The sequence below is a fragment of the Elgaria multicarinata genome, chromosome 3 (assembly GCF_023053635.1).
Source record: "Elgaria multicarinata webbii isolate HBS135686 ecotype San Diego chromosome 3, rElgMul1.1.pri, whole genome shotgun sequence".
In the NCBI taxonomy this organism is placed as follows: domain Eukaryota; kingdom Metazoa; phylum Chordata; class Lepidosauria; order Squamata; family Anguidae; genus Elgaria; species Elgaria multicarinata.
Genome location: NC_086173.1, coordinates 2355507 through 2380999, shown reverse-complemented (window position 1 = coordinate 2380999; position 25493 = coordinate 2355507). Strand labels below are relative to the sequence as shown.

The 25493-nt window shown below is 44.0% G+C and overlaps 1 protein-coding gene across 5 annotated transcripts in view; it reads right to left on the bottom strand.

Annotated features, from left to right (window-relative positions):
* The window catches only part of CARM1 (coactivator associated arginine methyltransferase 1), a 49448-nt gene extending 24214 nt beyond the window's left edge, over positions 1-25234 (bottom strand). For all 5 annotated transcript variants that reach the window (XM_063119063.1, XM_063119061.1, XM_063119062.1 and 2 more), the window contains exons 1-6: positions 25079-25234; positions 12575-12700; positions 9412-9518; positions 8705-8809; positions 3411-3521; positions 914-1091 (exon numbers count right to left, since the gene is read on the bottom strand). In XM_063119063.1, the coding sequence (XP_062975133.1) occupies positions 914-1091; positions 3411-3521; positions 8705-8809; positions 9412-9518; positions 12575-12700; positions 25079-25223 (772 nt within the window). In that variant the 5' untranslated portion in view covers positions 25224-25234. The remainder of the gene's footprint in view (positions 1-913; positions 1092-3410; positions 3522-8704; positions 8810-9411; positions 9519-12574; positions 12701-25078) is intronic.
* Positions 25235-25493: the final 259 nt, after the last annotated feature.

The window sequence follows — 25493 nt, the reverse complement described above, 5'->3', positions numbered from 1 at the left end:
TAAGGCAGGTGCCATCTTACAATCCCAATGCTTTTTTGGTGCATGAGTGAATTTATAATAGCCTCCTTTTAAGACAAAGTTTTTCATCCTAAAATTGGATCTTGTAGCCCCTGTTGAAAACTCTGCCCAACGTGCCACCCTAATCTTCCTTTACTATATTCTAACATCAATGGTGAGGGAACTCCTGGCTAAAATCCACCATTGAACCTTGAACAAGACACAAGGCCTTGCCCCCAAGTACTAGCTCCTCCTTCAGTGGCATTGAAGGCAGCCGTGGAGCACAACTAGCAGCCAGGCCCGGTGCTGCCATAGAGGCAACTCAGGCGGCCGCCTAGAGCGCCAACCACACGGGGGCGCCGAACAGCGTACCCGGAAGCTGCTCTCCTAGAGTGGCTTCTGGGTGTGCTGTTCCAAAGCTGCCGCCCCAGCCTCCGCCCAACCCCAGTGTCCTGGGGCTCCTTCGAAGCCAGGATGCTGGGGTTGGAGCTGACCGGCCCACGGGGGGGAGCAGCCGGGCAGGGGATGGCCTCGGCGGCCCCTCAGCAGCAGCGGCGGCTGTGAGGGGGTCGGTGGGCCGGCCCGCAGCGGCAGCGCCTCGCCCCAGACGCCCTCTGCCCCCCCCAACCCCAGCGTCCTGGCTTCAAAGCTGGGAGCGGGAGAGAGTGGGCGGGCAAGCGGGGGGGGGGCGGCTTCAGAACACGCCTGCCTAGGGCGCAATATAGTCTGGCGCCGGCCCTGCTAGCAGCACCTCCTGTAGCGCGTAAGACTGTTGCCATATTAAAATACTGTCCTACTGTAAGCAACCAAAGGCTGCCCGTTAGTGTGATTTAGTATGCAAGGAACAGCCCTGAAAGAAGCTTCTCTGGCTTCCCCCCCCCCCACTGCACAGCCATCACAAGCCTTATCTACTTACCACTGGGCTTTAAATACTTCTTGGCATGCAGATAACTCTCCAGCATACGTTCATTGAAAAGCATATAACCCATTGGCTCAGAGATAATGATGTCCACCTGCTCCGGAAGTGAGACCTCCTCTACTTTCCCAGGAATGACCACGATCCGGTCAGTCAGGTTGTTACTCTTCACTAAAACCTGGCCAAGGAAGGGGAAAGGATAGAATGAGACCATCGACCCACAGACATTCCACCTCCGTTTGGTCCTATCTATTCCACAGGCCGGAAAGGGATGGATGCTCTCAATTAAGATGATGATGATGATGATGATATTTATTTGTATCCCGCCTTTTGTCCAATACTGGGCCTCAAGGCAGCCTTACAACATTTTAAACATATACATTTTTAATCTAGGAAAAGAAATGTACAAAAAATAAAAAACATACAATATTAAAACATTAAACATTTAAAATACACGACAATTTTACAAGTCCTTAACATAGATGGAGGGCCAGATTATTCTCCAAAGGCCTGTCGGAACAAACAAGTTTTAGCCTGCTTCCGAAAGCCCATCAAGGAGGGAGCCAGCCTAGCTTCCCCGGGAAGAGAGTTCCAGAGCACCGGAGCAGCCACCGAGAAGGCCCTCTCCCATGTTCCCGCCAAGCGCGCCTGTGAAGATGGTGGGACTGAAAAGAAGGGCTTCCCCAGAAGATCTCAAAGCACGGGCAGGCTCATAAGGGAGAAGACGGTCTTTCAAATAACCTGGACCCAAGTTGTAAAGGGATTTATAGGTCATAACCAGCACTTTGAATTGTACCTGGAAACAGACTGGAAGCCAGCGGAGCTGTTTTAACAGGGGAGTTGTCTGCTCCCTGTAACCAGCCCCGGTCAACAATCTGGCTGCAGCTCTTTGAACCAGCTGGAGTTTCCAAACACTCTTCAAAGGCAGCCCCACGTAGAGCGCGTTACAGTAATCCAATTGGGATGTAACTAAGGCATGTGTCACCGTGGCCAGGTCCAACATCTCTAGGAATGGGCGCAGTTGGCACACTAGCTTTAACTGCAAATGCACTCCTGGCCACTGCCGAAACCTGGGCATCCAGGCTCAGGGCTGAATCCAGAAGTACACCCAAGCTGCGGACCTGTGTCTTCAGGGGGGAGTGCAACCCCATCCAGCGCAAGCTGAATCCCTATTCCCTGATCTGCCTTTCGGCAGATACCAAAAGAGACACATTTAGGGCTGCTGCTTATGTTATTGTCAGGGCCGGTGACATGGAGACGAGTGGAGGGCTAGGCAAGCAGCTCAGCCGGTGGACCTAAGCCACTGCGGACCATTCTGAACCTAAGCAACAAGCTGCTGAGACTGAGAAGCTATACCTGAGAACCTTTGTTGGTTTCTTCTGTCACCTGGTCCATGCTGGACTGATAGTATGTCCCATCCTTCTGATAAGCACCAGAAGGGTGGGATATACATTTTATATAAACACACATATAAATCAGCAGTGGAGGTGTTGCAGAACCTATAAGCTGCCAGTACGACACAGAGAGTAAGGCACCTAGGCCTTACTGCACGAGTTGCCAGTTCAAGCAACCTGACACCTAGAGACATCAAAGTATAAAATTCATATGTAGTGTGGCAGTTTAAGGATGTGGAGAGTCTGCTAAGAGATGCAGCTCCTTTTCCTGTATATAAACGCAAGCAACATTCGTAGATGCTAAGATGTTTCAAGCAAACACTACTGAATAGCCTAAAGGATCTTAAATGTCTTCTTTAGTGCAGAATAAACTACCTACAAGAAGCGGAACTCTGAGAAATTGGGAACCGCATCAGCATTTTAAACATGCCCGGATTCAAGCTAATTCAGGGTTTTGCTCAGCTCCAATACAACATCACCACCAACAGTAAGAGAGGTACAGACCTGCTTTGCAGGTAAACAACCCATGGATTTGGTGAGGCCAAATGGAAGCCACTGAGCATGCTGTCTCCCGCATGCTCAGTACTTCCACTTTGGATTCGCTTTACTAAACAAGCCACGAACACACCATTCCCGATTATTAGTCATGATGGCTGAACCTGGCACTCTGGGTTGTTGTCATTCCTGGATTGTTTAGCAAAGCAGGTGTAAAGTGGAAGTATGGAGTGGGTAGAAGGCAGCTCACTTGCTGCCGCACGGGCCTGATAACCCATGAAATGTCATTACGTGGAACTAGGCTACAGAGTCCTGTCGTCGCAAGGCGGTTGCTGAGAAAGTGAGATGTTACTTTGTCACCCTGCCTCCAAATGACTCACTGGGGTTTCCAACAGAATCGTCACAACCAGTCTGTGAATTTGATTAGGGTGAAAGTGAACAGCTTCAACCCTGAACAGGGATTCAAAGATTCCAAACTTCTCCCGCACCTTAAGGATAATTACAGAGTCACAGAAGGAAGAGTCACCAGCTGCAAAACCTGAGCATCTGTGATCCCGATGAGGGTGGCCTGCCAGAGACTGCGCCATCAACCCTGAAACTCCACTTACCTCTGCATGCTGAGCCATCGTACTGGCTTCCACTGCATAGATTTTTCTTGCTCCAGCCTGCGCTGCAAAAAACGACAGGATGCCGGAACCACAGCCAACATCTAATACAATCTGGAGGAAACAATGGAGAGACAAAAACACAGCCACACTCACCACATACACTGAGCATAAACAAAATCTCTCCTTCAAAATAACTTCTTACGAATTTGGTATGAATTTGGTAACTTCCAAATGAGATTACTGCAATGCCCTCTACATGGGGCAGCCTTTGAAGACGGTCCGGAAGCTGCAGCTTGTGCAAAATGCGGCAGCCAGATTGATAGCTGGAACAGGGAGGTTTGAGCATATAACACCGATTCTGGCCCGCTTGCATTGGCTGCCCATATGTTTCCGAGCCCAATTCAAGGTGCTGGTCTTCACCTATAAAGCCCTACATGGCTTGGGACCGCAATCCCTGATGGAACGCCTCTCCCGACATGAACCTCCCCGTACACTGCGCTCAACATCTAAGGTCCTCCTCCGAGTGCCTACTCCGAGGGAAGCTCGGAGGATGGCAACAAGGGAGAGGGCCTTCTCTGTGGTGGCCCCCCGACTGTGGAATGATCTTCCCGATGAGACTCGCCTGGCGCCAACGTTGTTATCTTTTCGGCACCAGGTCAAGACTTTTCTCTTCTCCCAGGCATTTTTAACAGCATTTAACAACGTTAAGTTTGTTTTTAATGGACCCCAGAATTGTTGTTTTTAAATGGATACTGTTGTTTTTATACTGCTTTTATGTTTTTTAAATTTTTGTATACTTTTAATGTTTACTATTTTTAATTGTTGTAAACCGCCCAGAGAGCTTCGGCTGTGGGGCGGTATATAAATGTAATAAATAAATAAATAAATATTATATATTTAATCTATAACAGGAAGTTATAACCAAGCCACCTTTATTGGCAACTGCAAAATTCTGGAGACTAAAATTCTTCCATTCTTGAAAGATGTAGCTCAGAGTTCTTATGTGTTTGTTTATTTAATGTATTTTTCTATCACCTTTCCTGGCAGAAAGCATGCTCAGGGCAGTTTAGAAAATGTTTTTAAAAACCATTATAAAGCTTAAAATATATGTAATAAGAAAATTCAATAGCAGCAACCATAAAAATTCTTCTACTACATACCAATCAATTAATAGCAGTTTCACTTAAAAGCAAATTCAGGACATAAATAACCATGGCAAGGTCTATCCTCTCTAGATAGGGATGCAGAGGTCATCCAAAGCTGGAAAAGACCCACCCTGGTCCCCCACACCACTTAGCCTTCCATAGAGAGCACATGGTCCAGGACAGCCACCAAGCTGTGTGCCTGTCACCCCATCTAAGACCAGTCACATCCAGATCAGGGTTTATTTGTTTTCTATCCACATTATTATTATTTATTTATTTATTTATTTATTTATTTATTTATATAGCACCATCAATGTACATGGTGCTGTGCAGAGTAAAACAGTAAATAGCAAGACCCTGCCGCATAGGCTTACATTCTAATGAAATCATAATAAAACAATAAGGAGGGGAAGAGAATGCACTAAACAGGCACAGGGTAGAGTAAAACTAGCAGTATAAAGTCAGAACAAAATCAAGTTTTAAAAGCTTTAGGAAAAAGAAAAGTTTTTAGCTGAGCTTTAAAAGCTGCGATTGAACTTGTAGTTCTCAAATGTTCTGGAAGAGCGTTCCAGGCGTAAGGGGCAGCAGAAGAAAATGGACAAAGCCGAGCAAGGGAAGTAGAGACCCTTGGGCAGGTGAGAAACATGGCATCAGAGGAGCGAAGAGCATGAGCGGGGCAATAGTGTGAGATGAGAGAGGAAAGATAGGAAGGAGCTAGACTGCGAAAAGCTTTGTAGGTCAACAGGAGAAGTTTATATTGGACTCTGAGGTGAATTGGAAGCCAATGAAGAGATTTCAGAAGTGGAGTAACATGGTCAGAGCGGCGAGCCAAGAAGATGACCTTAGCAGCAGAGTGGTGAACAGAAACCAACGGACTGATGTGAGAAGAAGGAAGGCCAGTGAGAAGAAGGTTGCAGTAGTCCAACCGAGAAATAACCAATGCATGAACAAGAGTCTTGGCAGAGGAGACAGACAAAAATGATCGAATCCTGGCAATATTATACAGGAAAAAATGACAGGATTTAGCTACTGACTCGATATGAGGAATAAAGGAGAGCGAGGAATCAAATATAAAGCCAAGACTACGAGCTTCCTTGACTGGAGTAAGCGTAACATTATTGACAGTAAGAGAGAATGAGAGATGAGGAGAAGGTTTAGGAGGAAAAACAAGCAATTCAGTCTTTGCCATGTTAAGTTTCAAACGACGATGAAGCAGCCAGGCTGAGATATCTGAAAGACATGCCGAGATACGATCGTGAACATCAGGAGAAAGATCCGGAGATGAAAGATATAATTGTGTATCATCGGCATACAGATGATATTGGAGGCCATGAGATTGAATAAGATTACCCAAGGGCAACATGTATAAAGAAAACAACAGCAGGCCAAGCACCGAGCCTTGCGGAACCCCTACTGAAAGGGGAAAAGAAGAAGACGAGCTGCCGTTAGCCAACACGCTGAAAGAGCGACCCGCTAGATAGGAGGCAAACCAGTTATAGACAGAGCCACAAAATCCAAGGTCATGAAGGGAATCTAAAAGAAGATCATGATCAACCGTGTCAAAGGCTGCAGTTAGATCAAGGAGAATAAGAACGGAATAAAGGTACCTCCAACTTCTGTGCCTTTGGTTTGTTTGCCCTCATCCATCCCAAAAGTGGCTTTTGGGATAGCAGTGTCCTCTCGTTCATCAAATCAGAGAACAAGCCTGCTCTGGAAGCCTTTATAAGGATAAAGCCTCACCAGGTGCCATACTCTAGTCCACTGCCATTCAGGATGTCTTTCCTAGTCATCCTGAAGTTCCTCCTTCAGTTAGAATCTGGTGGTGGTACTCAGGCAGAATGTCTTAGAATCCACATTTAGAACCCTGCAGAGGGCTTGAATCTGAAGCCAAGCGTGCAAGAATCATAGAGGAGGGGAAGTTTAAGCTTAAGACAGCATATGCTCATTTCCCTAATGTAAATAACATTTTAAGTTTAATAATTGTTGATTGAATTGTTTTAGCATTTATTGGCATTATTGCTTTTATCTGATAGCGCTCATTTTTAATGTTGTAAATTGAATTGCACATCCTAAGATGTTATACTGCTTTTCAAATATGCTAAATAAAATTTATTTTGAGCACAGGAGAAATGTGGCCTGGATATGAAACTTGCATGCATATGTTCAAGAAGTAAATTTGAGCTTGTCTTTTACAAACTGTGGATCATTAGAAGAGTCTGTACTTCATTCTTGAATCTTTAATTCATTTGCATCTCAAACATAGGATATACTCAAAAGCCAGGTTCTTTGAGAACCTCTCTTTAGGGTGGGGGCCTGTACACCAGGGCAATACCACCCCTATCCCCGAATGTGAAGAATTAATCCTCACTCTATTGAGCAAACCTTCCCTCCATTTCTGTTGCCACTATTAAAAAATACCCCTTTAGTTAAAATATACCTTTTCCCCTAAGGTGCTTGAGACATAACAGATCAGTGGTACCAGGAAAATAAACAAAGATATATTACATTTTATTAAAAAGAAATAAAACAAGAAAGCTTATTATTTACAAAAGTTACTATTTTTAAACAGGGTTTGTATACACAGTTACTTTTACCACCAATCTGGATCCATTAAGCTCATCACATATTGCTAAGAGAGAAAAGTCTTGAGCTGGTGCTCTCCTCATTGGGGAGATCATTCCATAATTGAGGGGCCACCACTGAGAAGGCCCTGTCCCTTGTTGACATCTTCCAAGCCTCCCTCAGAGTAGGCACCTGGAGGAGGACCTTAGATGTTGAGCATAGTGTACAGGTACATTCGTGTCAGGAGAGGTGGTCTGTCAGATATTGTGGTCCTGAGCCGTATAAGGTTTTGTAAGTCAGAACCAGCACCTTGAATCAGGCTCGGAAACATCCAGCAGGCCACAGTTGGTCTTATATGTTCCAACATCCTGGTCCCTGTTATCGATCTGGCCGCCACATTTTGCACAAGCTGCAGCTTCTGAACCTTCTACAAAGGCAGTTCCATGTAGAGTGCATTACAGTAATCTAACTTAGGGGGTTACCAGAGGATAGACAACTGAAGCCAGGTTATCCCTGTCCAGATAGGGGCATAGTACGGTACAAGGTACTCCGTACCGAGGCCACCGAGGCCTCAAGTGACAGAGATGGTTCTAGGAAACCCCCAAACTACGAACTTGAACTTCAGAGGGAGTGTAACCCCATCCAGAACAGGTTGAAAAACCTCCATCCAGGCAGAAGAAACATCCACTAAAAGGATCTCAGTCTTGTTTAGATTGAGTTTCAGTTTATTAGCCCTCATCCAGTCCACTGTCACAGCCAGCACATTCACAGCCTCACCTGATGAAGATGAGGAGAAATAGAGCTGCGTGTCATCGGCTCCAAAACTACAGATGACCGCACTCAATGGTTTAGTGTGGATGTTAAACAGCATGGGTTTAAACAGCATCCCTGTGTAACCCCATACTTGAGAATCCACAGGGCTGAGCAATGTTCCCCAAGCACCGCTTTCTGGAGCTGACCCACTAAGTAGGAGCGGAACCACTGCAATGCAGTACTTCCCACTCCCAACTCAGACAGTCATTCCAGAAGGATTCCATGGTCAATGATATCAAAAGCCACCGAGGAGAACCAACAGAGTCACACTCCTCCTGTCTTTCTCCAGACATACAGGGTGACCAAGGCTGTTTCCATACCAAAACCAGGCCTGAAACCTGACTGAAATGGATGCAGATAATCAGTCTTATCCATGAGTGTCTGGAGCTGGCCTGCAACCACCCACTCAAGGACCTTGCTCAGGAATGGAACATTTGCCACCAGCCTAGAGTTATTAAGATTTTCCAGGTCCAGAGAAGAATTCTTCAGTAGTGGTTTTACTACTGCCTCTTTCAGGCAGCCAGGGACCACTCCCTCTCACAAAGAGGCATTCATCACTTCTCTGGCCCAGCTGGCTGTTCCATCCCTGCTAGTTTTTACTAGCCAAGAGGGGCAAGGATCCAATATGGAGGTGGCTGCACGAACCTGTCTAAGCTCCTTATCAACATCTCAAGCTGTACCAGTTCTGAGTTCAACAACCAAGGTTAATTAGGGAATGGTTTGTCATTACATTCAAAACAGGTCAAAAAGGGTCATTAGGTCCCACCTCCTTACCTTATCTTTAAAGTCACTGTGGTTCTGCAGGATTGCTCTCTGGTATGTGCCTGTTCTGACATAATCTTGCATCATATTTTGCTGTTGGGACAAGTATCCATAAAACTGAAAGGGAAAACAAAGAATCTCTGCTAAAGCCAATAAACTTTCCCTCCGAAAAAGGACTACCGCAACGGCCACATCATTTTTAGGAAATTTTCACAGGGTACATGTATAGACTTAAATATCTCAAATGCTGACAAAGCTTGTGAATATCATTCTAATCAATTGGACTCCATTTCACAATGCTGACAAAGCCACTTGAAAATATTAAATACGAAGATATTGGCAATGTATAAGCCCTGTTGATTTTTGTTTACAAAGCTACTCCCCCACACTGCCCCAGTTTCTGCTAAAGATCAAGGCATGCATCTAACAATCTGTACAGCTCCATCGAAAGTTTATGACCTCATGGTAATGGGGAAAGCCTTGCATACTCCTTGATCATTAATTCTGATGTTTAATTTACAGCATGTATGTTTTTTGTCGAAGCAAGCTGCAAACAACCAGACACTCCAAATTTGCAGAATTCAATTAGTTAACACTCTGGAGCTTTTAAAAAACTTCCAAATTGTAGACAGCATATACTGTGCAGTGGGCACGAGGAATTTAAACAATTCCACACACAAACACACAGAAAGAAAATCATCAACTGTTAACCCACCTACCTGGAAGTATTGCACTGCAGATGATTCTTCTGTGCGCTCACTGAACACTGACTGTTCCATGTTGTGGCCCCGGCAGTTTTTCAAGATATTATAAAACGAGCAGAAGTCTAAAGAGACAAATCAAGCATTGTCCCTTTAGCATTCAAGCCATAGATCAGACCCACGAAGGAACACAAAACTTGGAGAACAATAACCATTCTGGTTGATTGGGACTGGGGGGAGGAAGAGAAGAGTGAAACCGTCCAGCAATAGACAGGGCTGTGCATATTCCGATGTTCTGGCTACGAGAGGGACTATCCTATCAGCCTTTAACCTATGAGGGCTGTTAACAGAGTAATTGGGTCCTCATGGCTGTGTGAAGTTCCACAGCCTCAGCAACAGGGCCAGAGAGGCCCAACGGCCAGGCAGCAGCCAACAGGCCATAGCTGAGGCATCGCAACTCAGAAAAATGTCTTCATAAATGTCTCCAGGTGCCATCTTGAAGCCAACAAAGCTCTCTGCTGCCAGTAATTTCTAGAGAAGAAATCTGGATGTTCACAGCATCTGACTTCCAACCTATTAAAAAGAGCTTTACCCAAACTCATGTTACTACTGCCTAAAAATATAAAATTTCCAGAAATGTTGGCACCATGGGGAAAATACCTCTTTCCCCAAAAAAACAAATGGAAATTTGGCAGGAAATGGAAAAATATGTAATACTCTTCCTTCTTCCCTTTTTTAAACTCTGCTCTTTAAAGTCTCTTTTTTTAAAAAAAAATGGTAAAAAGTAATTTCAGTAAATGTGTAACCATTTATTTGACTTCGAGATGGCACCTGGAGACATTTATGAAGCCATTTTTCTGAGTTGTGATGCCTCAGCTGTGGCCTGTTGGCTGCTGCCTGGCCATTGGGCCTCTCTGGCCCTGTTGCTGAGGTGCCCAAACAGAAACCTGAGGAAAAGGACAAGTTGACATACAGGACAATGCCCCATTTATTTATTTATTTATTATTTTTGCTAGAGCAGGGAAGTTGTTGCTTGCTTGCTGGTTTTAATATGGAAGAGCATAAAATCTTCCACCTAAAAGCTTAAGTTGCACACTGTGTACTAAAGCTTTTTCTCTCACTTCCTAAAACAAAAGGAGCCACTTCGCATCGTAATGGCCTTGGCTCTGGAATAGGTGGTACAAAGCTGCCTTTTATTCCCACGGTAGGCCAATTGTGTGAAAATTAGTCTGTGCCTATTTCACATTACCCTATGGCTAACCATGCAAATACAGAATATGAAACTGGAGCAGAATTTGCACCCTGCAAGTCTGAGCTTTAATTTGTAAAGCCAGGATCGTAGCCCTTAATACTGCACAGAAGTTGAAGGTTGGAGTGGCTACTGGCTCCAGTATCCTGAACACATTCATGTTCTAAACAGAACTGTAATTGATCGCCCTAATATCCAACTATCTTTCCCCCCCACTCCCAAACACCCAAAGTTCTATGAAAAGCTGTATCTTGGACCATGAACTATGCAAACATAAGAAAAATGATTTCACATAATCTATTCCAAAGGTACTTTGGTGCAGAATCTTCCTTCGAGTTATTGCCTGGTGTGCGGAGATGGCCTGCAAACACGAACACACTTCATGAAGGGTTCTGGTGGTAGTGACTGTCTAGCTAAAGCTCTCCTCACGGGTGAACCTATGTGTGGTTCGGTTCTCAAAAATCTATTAGAGATGAGAAAGCCCATGGATGGGAGAATTTAAAGAAGTCTCCCATAATATGTATGTGTGTTTCATAATGACCAATTAATTGCATCATTGCAGAAGGTGTTAATCTGATATTTTTCTCCAGACAGATTTCTTCATTCCGCGTAATTACTTCCAAGCAAAAAAATGTAACCTTTTTGTATATCACAATTTTGATGTTTACTGTTTTCAATTCCCCCTCTCTCCACTGTCCCATTTAACAATCGACAAAACCGTTGCAGCCCCAAATAGCTATATTTGTTTGTTTCTGAATGTTATACCATTTAACACACAACGATGCAAGGACAGTGAAAGCAGTTTACTCAGAAGTTTACTCAATTTACTCAGAAGTAGGTCCCACTATGTTCAGCGGAGTTTACTCCCCAGTATGTGTGTCTAAGGATTGCAGACTATGTTATACACAACACATTTCATGATCTAAATGTGGTAAATAAAAATTAAGTCAAATCAATCATTATTACATATATTTCCATTTTTCTGCAACAGTCCCTCCCCACATGACTTCAACATTTCCAAACATTTTACACGTTTGGTCTTGCTCCTGCTCACCCAGGAACACCATCTCCTGATGCCTTTTGAATCAACAGGGATGGCAACTGTTCAGCACATCCACTAAAGGGCTGCATTAATAGAAGTATAGCTTCCAAATCATGTGAGGTATTGGTTCCTCTCTATTCGGCTCTGGTTAGGCCTCATCTAGAGTATTGCGTCCAGTTCTGGGCTCCACAATTCAAGAAGGATGCAGACAAGCTGGAGCGTGTTCAGAAGAGGGCAACCAGGATGATCAGGGGTCTGGTAACAGCCCTATGAAGAGAGACTGAAAGAACTGGGCATGTTTAGCCTGGAGAAGAGAAGATTGAGGGGAGACATGACAGCACTCTTCAAATACTTAAAAGGCTGTCACACAGAGGAGGGCCAGGATCTCTTCTCGATCCTCCCAGTGTGCAGGACACGAAATAACGGGCTCAAGTTAAAGGAAACCAGATTCCAGCTGGACATCAGGAAAAACTTCATGACTGTTAGAGCAGTACGACAATGGAATCAGTTACCTAGGGAGGTGGTGGCTCTCCCACACTAGAGGCCTTCAAGAGGCAGCTGGACAACCATCTGTCAGGGATGCTTTAGGGTGGATTCCTGCATTGAGCAGGGGGTTGGACTCGACGGCCTTGTAGGCCCCTTCCAACTCTGCTATTCTATGATCTATGATAGGATAGGCAGCAAGTGTTTAAAGTTAACCTGAGCTAAACGTTTTGTTACTTTCCTAACAACAGCAGCCATTTATAGACAAGAACAGGAAGGGACCATTTCCACACTGATATGTACTGGCAGGGCATACAGTACCTCTCTTTGCCAGAGCAAGGCTGTGGCTTCTCATCACCTTGAGCAACATGTCTGCACGAATCAAACACAAATGTGCTGGTACATACCACTTGGCGTTGCAAACTGTATAAGGACACTATTACATCCCAGCGTAATGATGAAGGATTGTTTGCCCACTCGGCTGCATTCTGTCTCCTTCGATACGGAACACTTGAACACACAAACATCATCTTCTGTGAAGGGGAAGAAAGAAGAGAAAATTATCAATGACGTCATCAAGTGCTGAAAATTTAGCTTTGTTCAGAGAGGGGCATATGAGGTACTTCATTCCCCAGACAGGCCGACAAGTCTAGAGTGATGCACAACGTAATTCAGTTGTGCAATAGCGAAGACATCCTACCTACAGTTCCCACCAATCCTTGCTCGAAAAAATATGTTTTGCTCCACCAGTCTATAGAAAATCCAAAATAAGAGTGACGAAAAATTCTGGAGAGAGGGGACTCAACATTCACATCTAAGGCGGTGTGCAGCTATAATTACTAGTAGCCAATAAGAATATAGAACAACCCTGGTGGATCAGACTAAAGGCCTTTCTAAGCCAGCATGGCATTCCCCACGGTAGCCAACCAGGTTCCCCAAATGGAAAGTCCACAAGCATGTCAGGAGGGCGATGGCTCTCTCCTGCTGCTGTTCCCCAGACTGGCATTAAGAGCCATGCTGCCTGTCATCCTGGAGCTAGCATAGAACCCTCATGACTGGTAGATAGCTATATAAAAGCACCAGGTATCTACTGTCCCATCAGATTGAGATGGTTACAACAATCATAGGATAAAGCTCCTGATACAGAAGCTTTTCAACAGCTTCCTAATCCTCGTGCTTGCGACTAAATGCCTCAATACCTGTGGGCCCTTTCCAGTAAAATTTAGGAAGCTAAGTAGGCAACATTCAAACAGGTCAGGAGAGGCAGAGCTGCACGTTGATACATTACCTACTTTACCTGCATTCTAATAATTGATCAAGTTTCCAACTTTCTACGTCATATATTTTCTGAACAAGCATGCATGCTGGCTGGTTACTAGCACAACTAACATTCAATTATTTTATTCATTCATTACACGTATGTGTCTTCCCACTGCTAAGGAAGTCCCAAAGCAACTTAACACAAATAAAATGTATTTGTTTGAACTGAACAGAACCTCTACACAATCCAGAAATGTAACTGAAAGCCGAAGTCATACAGTGCATATGCTTTTTGCGCTATAGAATCTATACAAACTTAGGAGAATGATTATGAAATCAAGAACTGATGTTTGGCTATGTATTCACTTGTTAGGCCACCAACACTTCTTGCTTGCAGACTGGACGTCCAAAACTTCCCCAAAGCAAGAGCTAGTATTACTGTGAAGAACAATGTTCTCCATGACAGGAAAAGTAAAAGTCTATGTTGCTTAGCTGACAGAGTCTATATAATCTAAACAATAAATTCAGTTTATGACCTATTGTGTCATATTTATATATTTATATGCTTGACTTCATAAGACAAGTTTGGCCTGATTTTATATTCAATTGTAATAGTTTAGTGCAGACTTCACAGTCAGATGTCATTTTAAACCAGGTTATGGTTTAATGAACATTACACGTAAATGATGTGTTTCTTTAATTATTTTAAGCCACTCTGGAAGGAGTCTTACAGGGCAAAATACTAGGATTGCTATGACCTTATAGACAAACCTTACAGACAATAGGAACTGTAGCCACACCAACCAATAACCGGCATGCAACTGATATGTCAAAGGTTTCATTATTAGAGGGCACCTGCCCTGATGCTTTGCAAACCTAGAGAATTGAGGAATCCATCACAGATTACTTTAGGGAGGCTTGGGCAGGGCCTTCCTCACATTACATTATAAATGAGCCCGACTCAAGCACTGAGTTCTTCTCGTCAGGACTCTTTGAAAGGGGCAGTCATTCCCACTGGAGGCCCCTCCCCAATGAAAGACAGCCTGGAAAGGAATGTACTTCCTATTTTGCCAAAGTGAATTCTATAGAAGTGATTTAAACACACAAGCAAAAACCGTAACATTTAGTCTCTGCAGACTTCCGTAGAAAATAAGCATCACAGATGAGCCCATACAGCTTTCAACTCACTGGAAACAAAGATTAAGCTACCTCCATTTTAATAAAGGGGGGGGGAGCCTTTTAAAGCAGCAGAATAAAAAGAAGGAGAAATCATAGAAGCTCCTAGCCATAATTCTTGGCTTTGAAATCTCAAACAGGCTAGCAGGCTGAACCATCAAGACAACTGCTCTGTATCCTGTTATCTCTGCATCTCTGCATCCTGCTTGGGGCAGGTTGATCTTTGTCAGGAGGTTGGATTTTGCCACCCCTAAATGGTTTTCAGGAAGGAGACTTTTAAATTCCTATACAAGCCTATGGCGCAATCCACTCCATAGGCTTCCACAGGAATTTAAAAGCACCCCTGTGCCAAAATCTAAGTGTGAGAAAAAAAATCCCCATCCTGCTTTTGCACAAAAACAGGGCAAAGGAGAGAAAGGGGGAGAATCTGCAGGGGTGAAGGAGTGCCATCTAGGGCCTGCAATGTCACTGGCAAGGAGGAAAGGGCATGTACAGTGCCTTGGCTGCAATCGAGAATGGTGGCCGCAGCCCTGCTTGGCCAGAGCAGCGGGGTTTCTGCCGCTCTTGTTGAATGGCTCATTGCTCAATGCCCTTTAGCCATGATGGGTTTCCCAAACAACCCTTTGTGGGTAAAACAAACCTGTACTGCAGATCGTTGGTTACCAGGGTGGTTTGTTCGGAAAAAACAACCCACCCTGGTAAGAATGGTCCAGATTCGCATGACATGCTAACCCATCATAAGCAGTCACCCATGAAGGGTTAGCGTGTTGTGTGAACCCAGTCCGTGTGTGTTGGAATGTTCTAGATAGGGAACTGCTTAGTGAATGTCAATCACAAAATTCGAGTGTAGCCCTCATGAGAAAATGAAGTCAGAGTTCAGGGGGTCATTTGCATCCTCCTTACCTCCAGCCAGTTTCTCCCACCCATATATATATTTTTATTTATTTATTTATTTATTTATTTATTTTTGCATTTATATCCTGCCTTTTTCCCTTCAAGGAACCCGAGGCGCTGTACGTAATCCTCCTCCTCTCCACTTTATCCTGACAACAACAACCCTGTGAGGTGGGTTGGGCTGAGAGTCTGTGACTGGCCCAAAGTCACCCAGTGGGTTTCCATGGCTGAGTGGGGACTAGAACCTGGATCTCCCAACTCCCAGTCCAACACTTCAGCCACCACACTGGCTCTTTTTACTTACTCATTCCACATCCCCACGTTTCCCGCACTTAAATTTTTGTTTTCATTCTAGAGTTCCAGTTTCTAGCTTCATTCTGTTCCCTTTACCAAAAGCTGCCATTTCAATTAAGGGTCACAGATAAGGCCATGATCACAGCAGGAGTCATTTTACTACAGAGAGTTAACACAATGAGCCGTTGTCTCCTGAAGATATAAGCAGCCTCGACAGGACATGAACAATGCCTCAGACTGAATTTGATTGGAAAGGCAAGGGTTAGCCCAAGACCGGGAGGGGATAAAAGGCCCAAAAGCATTTGTGTGCCTTGCAAAGAACACAATTCAGGACCTAGAAAGGAGAGCCCTGCCTTTTCAAGATAATGCTTTTGAAAGCTATTCAATGCAAATGTCTCCCATGCACATTAATTAGGCTATCAAGCTGGGCCTCTAAGTTCTTTGTGAGCAATAAAAGGGACAGCAGATGTGCCCTGGGCTTCCATACACATAACACAAAAGGGCTGAAATGCCTGGTGAATTCAAGGGATTCAAAAAGGCCGCCAGAGCGTTGTCACATCAGCGCTGGATTCATGAGCTGAGAAGTGCTTGCCCCACCCAGAGTTTGGCTTCCTTGAAGCTAGAACCTAGCCCCCCACCCTCTAACTACAATATTATATCACAAATGGCAAGTAAGCTCCATTGCTAGTGCTCCAAAGCCAGAAGTTATTGTGTTGGCACATACTTTTACTCAGGTGCTTTCTGTGTGCATTTCATCATGACTCAAGGAGTTTTCACAAGCAGAAGGACATTTCAGAAGCTATTTATGTTGCTGGGTTTTAAAATCAGCAAAATCCAGCCCAGGATTGTGAAGCAATAAACAATACTTTCTGCTTGCCATCAACACAAATGGCACAGTCTTGACATTTGGAGATATTTTAACACACTGGTAGATCCCAGACACTTTTTTCAAGCAACCCAAAGTAGGTCTGCACACAGAACAGTCCAGGAAACCAACGTTTGGCTTCAAGCGGAATTAAACTTCATTCCCCAAATCTTCCACAGCCCAATAAACCTTCCTCTATGGAAAACATGACACACACACACACACACACACACACACGTAACAAGCTGCTTCATGTCCATCTACCCACCATCCCCAGCAGCCAGGAATGTGTGGAGTTCACTGGAGAGCCAATGGACTTCAGTGGGGGGAAAAACTTGACTTAACTTGAAGAACTAGTCAGCCCTCAGTCACAGACCTAAGTGGCTTGAGGCAAGCTGCTACATCAGCCTGAGTCCCCTATCTAGAAAAACGGGACCGACCTCATTGGATTGCTGAGTTTGAATACAAAGTTTGAATACAAAGACTGCAAAGTTAAGCGGTTCTTAAAACATTTTGATGTGGGACCCACCTGTAAACCTAACCTGTTTTCAGGATCCCCTTGTCAACTAACTTTAGCTTTGGAGTCCTCTACAAAAGAAAATGCAAGGATATCACAGCAGCATAACAGCAACAGCGTGCTCTTGGCCCTGGGAATGAAAAAAGCCCCCCTGAGCAACCCACACTTTGAGAAGCTCTCCTGTGAACCAAGACACTAAGACACAAGAGGACTGGGTGTCTTTTGCATGCGCATGTATACAACACGACCTTAGCTGAAGAGCTACCTAGGGAGGTTGTGGGCTCTCCCACACTAGAGGCCTTCAAGAGGCAGCTGGACAAGCATCTGTCAGGGATGCTTTAGGGTGGATTCCTGCATTGAGCAGGGGGTTGGACTCAATGGCCTTGTAGGCCCCTTCCAACTCTGCTATTCTATGATTCTATGATTCTAAGAACTTTTTGCTCTTTTTCTTAAACACATGCAGGCAGTGTTTATGTGAGACACCACCATCCAAAGTTATAGTAGACACCAGTGTGCAGAATTCAATCATAAAATGTTCACATAAATACAAAACCACTATGGTTTACATATAAATCGACTTTTAAAATGCTTTCTTCAAATACACACTATTTTAGAATTAGTGTAAGTTTGCAGAAGTATACTGTGGCTTGATTTCATGGCAGAAAATCATAGGATTTCTCAACAAACGATACAGTGTGAACAACAACAAATAATAATATCAGATACCAGCCGATCAACTGCCTTCTGGGCAGTGGTCAATTATCACACGGAACCAAGATAATTGGTTCCAAGAGGGGGGGCTCCTTGCTCCTTAACCATACAGGATTATGGCTACGCAGACATTCCAAAAAAGTTTAAAATTAAATCATCATAAAATGCTTGGCTTTCCCTACAGTTCTAAGTAAATGCCATTGCACAACACTGTTAATAAATAATTGAACAGGCAAAAGTTGAGAATTTAATTTCATAACTTTGGTGTTGCACCTTATTACAATTCTACTAAAGAGTTATTGAAATACCCAAGGAAAGGACAACATTTGATTAAATGAGCAAGGTTTCCCCCCCCCCCCGTACTCATACGGCCAATCATAAGTAAAACACTTATACATTCTGAGGTTTTCAAATCTTTCACTGTAGACAAGTCAACCCCACTATATGGACAGACTCAATTAGACTCGGGAAGCCAAAACATCAGATTAACAGCAGCCTTTACCAAAGAAGAATGATTGCTCCACCTAGCTAGTGTGTTGTAGTGCAGCAGGAGGGAATCTGACGCCCTCCAGATGTTGATGGATGAGAAATCTCATCACCACTGACCATGCTGGCTGGGGGCTTATGGAAGTTGCAGTCCAGCAACATCTGGAAGGCCACAAGTTCTACCCCCTTCCCCAGGATAGTGGATAAAAATGTTGCATTTGGACCAGAGAGATTTAGATTCAAGTCCCTACTGGGTCGTTAAAAGTTCACTCCGGTCTATCACTCTCTTTGAAATCTAAGGTACCCTCACAGAGGTTGAGAGGATAGAGGGTAGAGGAAATGTAAGCTGCCCTACAAGATAGTAGGATACAAATGGGGCAGCTAAAATAAGGCACTTCACTTCATCTGTTTGGTCCCAACTCTTTTGGCTTACACGGGCCCTGAATATTGCTTCGCTTACTCAGCTAGCAGATTTAAACTTACACTACCTCTTGTCTCCCAAGGCATCTCTTTGCTATTCAGCACCGCCAACATCAGTGCTTAGCATTTTGTGTTTTGAAGTGCTCAAAGCATTCATTTCATCTTGTAATCTTTGCAGCTGCCCTATACGATGGGTCAGTATTATTAGCATTGCAATTCTCCAGATAAGGGACTTGTCTCAGCCATCTAGTGAACTCATGGTGGAAGCAAGATTCAAATCAGGACTTCGCAATTTATGGCTCAGTATGAACTCTACACATCAACTCTCTCGTAAACACAAACGAGCGACACATGCACAGATCACTCCATGCTCAGAAGCATTTAACAATATTTCACACATGCCAATTTAATGCATTACCTATGCAAGCTATTAAAAAAGGAGATCAAGAGACTCCCTAGTTTCCAAACAGGTTTTCGAAGTTTGCATTCTCCATGTTTTATACGTCACATTAGAACAGCTGCACATACACAATATCTACAACCCAGCTATGTACTATACAAATGTGTAAGAGGTATATGACCCCTAAGATTTTTCTCCTTTGCAGACTGGGAGGTCCTCAGTTATGTTGGCAACACTGACCTTCATAATGCATAATGTTTCTAAGCAGTCCTACTTATAAACCAATAGTGAACAGAAACAACAAACAGCACATAGTGGATTCTTGCAAGAAAATGCAAGCATTAACTTTCATTTAATCCCTGAATAATATAGGGTCATCACGTATGTATATAGCAAGTGATTGGAAAAGATGAACCAGTTACTTACTACTTGCCGCAAGACCACTTATTTTCACAACAAATACCTTCACAGCAACTCACTCAAGCAATCTTGGCTCTGCCAGGTAGGAATTCATTAGCTACATATGTGGCAAGTTATTTGGAAAGCTGCTCTTACTAGATATCTTCCAGGGCATTTACTATGCTTGTGGCTGGGTTGAATTTTCTGCCTGGGGATTTATTTGTTTACATTCTTTAAAAATTCAAGGCAATCAAAAAAATCAGATGAAAAATGCCCATTAGAATAGTTTAAATCCAATCCAGCCCACCCCACACCCACATATTATACACTTAGAAAAAGAAAGTTACCATTCAGAGTTCCAATTTCTAGTTGAAGACCATCATATGTGGGGCTCCCATAATCCTACCCACCTAAGGAGTTATTCAACCACCATATTATTGTAGCAAAAACTCGGGAGTTGTAACTATCTTTTTTGAAACTTCATGGTAGATGAATGAAAACATATCCAATGTATAAGTTGCGTTAATGTTGCCACTTTTTATCCAGTTTCTCTGAAATTTGGGTAGCTTGTTCACGTCACCAAGGAGATTTCACTATATAAAATGTCATATTCAGAGGTCTAATAGAACATTTATATTCTGTAATGGTAGAAAGTTTTTTAAAAATGGTCACACCTTGACTATACACTTGCTCCCACAGCTAGTGGGGTGAACATCACTGAACCAGCTGCTACTGAATTTCAAAATCGCACTTGGCTTGAATGCTGAATTTTGCATGCAGTCACAATTCCAGCTATTGTTAGTAACTGGAAACTTTAAGTAAATAACTAACAGCCATTAGAGAAAACCTCCCAAGGAACAGTAAGTTGATGTCCAACTACTGCACATCATTTCTTTCTATCATGAAGAATTAGTTACACTTTCAGGTACTGAACTAAACTGACTTCAGATATTATCTAGCTGTGTTGTACGACTGCAAACTTTATCCCATCTGACAAGAAAAGGAGGCTCCAAACTGCTCATGTGTCATTAATTTCCAAACCAACAGAAACAGGGAAAAAGCAAAAAGTTCTCTTATTTATAGTGGCTGGCCAGATTGAGATCCCAAAGTAATTTTATCAGGCTCCTGCTGGCCTTACCATATTTTAACCAAGATGTAATAAAGTTTGCCCATGTCTTCGCTCATAAGGGAAATTAGAACAATTCAAACTGTGAGAAAACTGTCCCACACTGGAATTTTACTTTTTTATTTTGTGTGCAATATCTTTGCTATTATCAAGCAGAGATGCTCAATCACTGTCCACTAGGGCCTACGAGGTAAGGCTGTGCATCCCCTGGGATGACCATCCCCTCGGATCAATTTGTGAGTCAAAATATACTTCCAGGGCCTGAACAAGAGTCAAAACAACAGAGTGGCTCACAAAAAAAAGGGGGAAGCTGGCCACCCCGGTTTATGGCATTATTTTAGACATAAATTACAATTTGGTAGAAAATGCAATTTAAAATATATACCGTATATGATAGATTTCCTGGAGTTCTCTCTTTAAAGGACTTTTGGTAGTAATAGAGAGAAAAAAATCAAGGAACTTGCTTGAGCTCAGAAAGACGCTGAGGCCCACAAAGAATAAAATCTACCATATGCTAGAAATGTGCATCTCTTACAGCCAGGGTGGATAAAAATCAATGATTTTTTTTTAAAAAAAATCGAATTTGCAAATATTTCAGTCATGAATAATTGTTCTGCAGATTCCCAAAATAACAATAAGTTTTGAAGTTATATTATGCAAAGGCCAAATTCATAATCTTTTGCTCATATTCAAGCAAACTAACAAAGTTCTGCAAAGGAACAAGCTGAACAGGGAGGTTGGAACGTCTCAACCATGGTTAAATAGATTGTGTCAGGAAGATTATACAATCCCTTCAAGATGGACCTAGCAGTTTATTAAATAAAAGGGAACAGTGTCCTCAGTATTCAGCTGTTGGGTCTTGTTGATTTTTTTGAGTGCATAGTATTTGCAAACAGGAAGGCACCATTCCCCCTGGACACTCTTGTGCTGAGTGGATGTTCCAAAACCAAGGCAGAAGGAACCACGACTTTTTGAAAGACAAAATCTGCTCACGTGGCAGCATTTGCAATCCTCAATCCCAGAGAGTTCCCTACCATAAGCACTGGCACGCACTCATGCACGTGCGCACACACCCAATTAGAGGGACCTGCCTCACACCTTAACTTAGTCATTTCTTGCTTTATCCTGCAACACACACAAAAGTAGTAAGCTAATTTCATGGAGGCCTTTGTTTCAATATCTATCCCAAATCTTTCCAAAGCTCAAGATAGTGAACTGGCTGACTGTCATGGACACCATAAAATCCCAAGCCAGCACTGAAGAGTCAGTATGAAAACTGGTTTCCCATGATCTCATCCACCTAACTCAAACAGCTGGACAAATTCTGTTGTGCAGCAGAGTGGTCAATTATACACCCATTGAATCACCCCTACCCCCCCACCCCCATCACAGGCCTTCAGCACCAAGAAGACATATCTTATATTAGTTGGTGCAGAATGCCTATTATGATAAGCTAGTTTAAGAAGATTTGCAGTACTGTGAACAAGTTTGAAATTCCAAGGAAGAGTAGATTGTAGAGTAGGATCAGCAGCAAGGAGAGGTTGGTTTTCTTTTATTCCAACATCCAGTTCAGATCTCACCTCAGTCATGTAGGCAAGCCTCCTCTCTCTCAGCAGTACTGGGATAATAATATTGACATAGCTGTCAAAAGATTTAGAGATCAAGTGTTTTGAACCTGCCTAGCACAGCAAGTCCAGCAATGGGTTGTGGTAACCATACTGATGAGTCACCATGTAGCAAAAGAAGTTACAACATACAAGGTATCAAATCACATATTTTATAGTGTTCATATTATACAGCCAGTGGTTTCTCCCCATGTTTATCACAATCCGCTAACAAACGCAATAAATGTAAGCTGAGGGGGTTATCTCTGTGACAGCCATAACCATCAAGCAAGAACTATCCCTAAAAGCATACACATTCCTACAGCTAAAAACATCTGTTTTAGAAGAGCACTCAATAATTTCAAGGCTGTCAACTGTCAGGTGCACACCTACGAGCAGCACCCTGGCCCTTCTCTGATTGTTGTGAGACATACCAGCCTCTTTAGATAATTTCACAGTAACAATTTGGATCCCTTTGGACTACATGTTCCAATTTCTGTCCACATTCTCATTTCACCCTAGTGCTAGGAATTTTTCTGCCAGCAAGCACAGACATATGGAAGAAAAGGGTTTCAGTTCCAGAAGCTAAAAGCTACTTGCATAGCTCCTTCCTGATTTACTTGGGAGCCTCAGGCTGCAACTGAATCTCTTTTAAATGGATGGAGCTTTACTAAACATGCGCAGGATCAGAATGATAAAACTGCTGCTGGATCTGCCAACAGTGCAACAGAGCAACTTAAAGTGGGAGTTGTGTGTGATCTAGGGAGATCTAGTCCAGATCTCAACTGGAGACATAAGCTCATTTGACTCTCATCCTCAGCATCATCCTCTAATATGATAATAATACTGGCTTATCTTCCTGAATTGTGTAAGGATGACTGGTATAGCGTGTATGAGCTATAAAGTATTAAACAGAAGCTAACTTCTGCTACTACTATCTCTTTTGGCTGGAACATTAACGTAACAGCAGTCCCAGCAGTAACTAACTGCTAACATGAACATACTCTTAAATACTATTTTGTACCCATGACAAATGAGCCTCACTACATGTGCTGCTCCTATGGGGTGAGGACTGGCTTACAGTATCTTTTCTCAATATTCAAGAAAACTGTCAGATTATAAACTGGTTTGCCTTCAAGACCAAAAATAAGCTTTAATGATCTTCTCTGAATTTGTAAGTGAAACGTTCTTTTAAAATGCACTATTCTAGTTTCAATCTCAGTTATTGACCCTAATGTTGTTTAAAAACATTACCTGCTCACTCCAATCCACTTCAGTTTCATTTGTTTTCTTCTGTTGTAGAATCACAATAGACATTCACATTCAGCTTTCACTATGGTCCCAACCCCTTAGTATCCAGCTATTGGGATGATAATCTGAAGAAGTATGGGTGGGGAGCAACTTCTGATACTTTCATTTATTATTTATTTATTTATTTATATAGCACCATCAGTGTACATGGTGCTGTACAGAGTAAAACAATAAAATAGCAAAACCCTGCCGCACAGGCTTACTTTCTAATAAATTCATAATAAGGTGCTGTAGATCACATTTTTAAAAGTCAAGTGGCTGATGTCTTGGAATTTCCCCCCCCAGACAGAGTATGTAATGTTTTCAGGAAACATCAAGCAGATAAAGAGTTCTGAGTAATCTGTGAACTTGCCTAAGAGTAAGAAACACCTATTGTCACTTAGCTAAGTGAACTCCTAGGCGGAGTGGAAACGGGACCTGCATGGGTAGGGTGACCCTATGAAAAGGAGGACAGGGCTCCTGTATCTTTAACAATTGCACAGAAAAGGGAATTTCAGCAGGTGTCATTTGTATATATGGGGAACCTGGTGAAATTCCCGCTTCATCACAACAGTTAAAGCTGCAGGAGCTATACTAGAGTGACCAGCTTTAAAAGAGGACAGGGCACCTGCAGCTTTAACTGTTGTGATGAAGCGGGAATTTCACCAGGTTCTCCATATATACAAATGTAGGGTGACCCTATGAAAAGGAGGACAGAGCTCCTGTATCTTTAACAATTGCACAGAAAAGGGAATTTCAGCAGGTGTCATTTGTCTATATGGAGAAATTCCCTCTTCATCACCAGTTAAAGCCACAGGAGCTATACAGCACCATGTACATTGATGGTGCTATATAAATAAAAAATAACAATAATAACTAGAGTGACCAGATTTAAAAGAGGGCAGCTTTAAGTGCGGTGATGAAGAGGGAATGTCACCAGGTTCTCCATATATATACAAATGACACCTGCTGAGATCCCCTTTTCAATACACCTGTTAAAGATGCAGGAGCCCTGTCCTCCTTTCCATAGGGTCACCCTACGCATGGGGCACCCTCCATTGGCTTGCAAACGAAAGGGAAGCGGCCACCGTGGCCCTCCAGGCCGGTTCGAGAGGACGGAGATGTCGTGAGGGGCGACTGAGAAGCGGCCGATGCCGTCGGTTCCTTCGGAAGAACTACGCCGGGGGCTGACGTCTGCCCTGCCTGGCCCCTGGAAACCCCTGCCTGTGTTCAGGTGTGCCTCGGAAGGCACTCTCCACATGCTCAGAGGCACTCCCTCGCCCCGCCGCCCTAAGCAGAGGCTGCCTTTGTGCTGAGGAGGCGGCGGGCGGGCGGCCACGAGGGCGGCCTCCCTTTCCTTCCGGCCTGCCTGCCTGACTTTCATTCATTCGCTCCATGCCGCTCCGCCCGCCTAGGCCCCCCGCTCGCCCCTCGCCCCTCGCCCGCCCGCCCGGGACTGCTCCACTCACGGCTGTAGAGGGCGAGGCAGGCGGCGTCCGGCCCAGTGCGGGCCTCGAGCCGCAGCGCTTGCTGCTCCTGGTGCCGCTGGATCTCGCCGTTGGCGTCGCCGATGGTCAGGAGCCGCACGCCGGGGAAGACCGACGCCGACGCCATCTTGGCCTCCCAGGCCCGCTCCGCGGCGGCGGCGGCTACTGCAGGCGAAGGCTGAGGGCAAGCCGGAAGGCGGCGGCGGAGGGGCCGGAAGCCGCGCCTCTCCCGCTCTGCCAGGCGGAGGGGATGGCGCCCCCAGCCGGCCGGCGGAGCGAAAGGCAGTTTGGAGCCCAGAGGTCAGGGCCGTTTGCCTCAGGGAAGGCCAGCACGCGCCCTCTGCCGCCCGCGAGGGGAGTGACGCTGCCCGCGAGGGCGTCCAAGAGACCGAGGAGC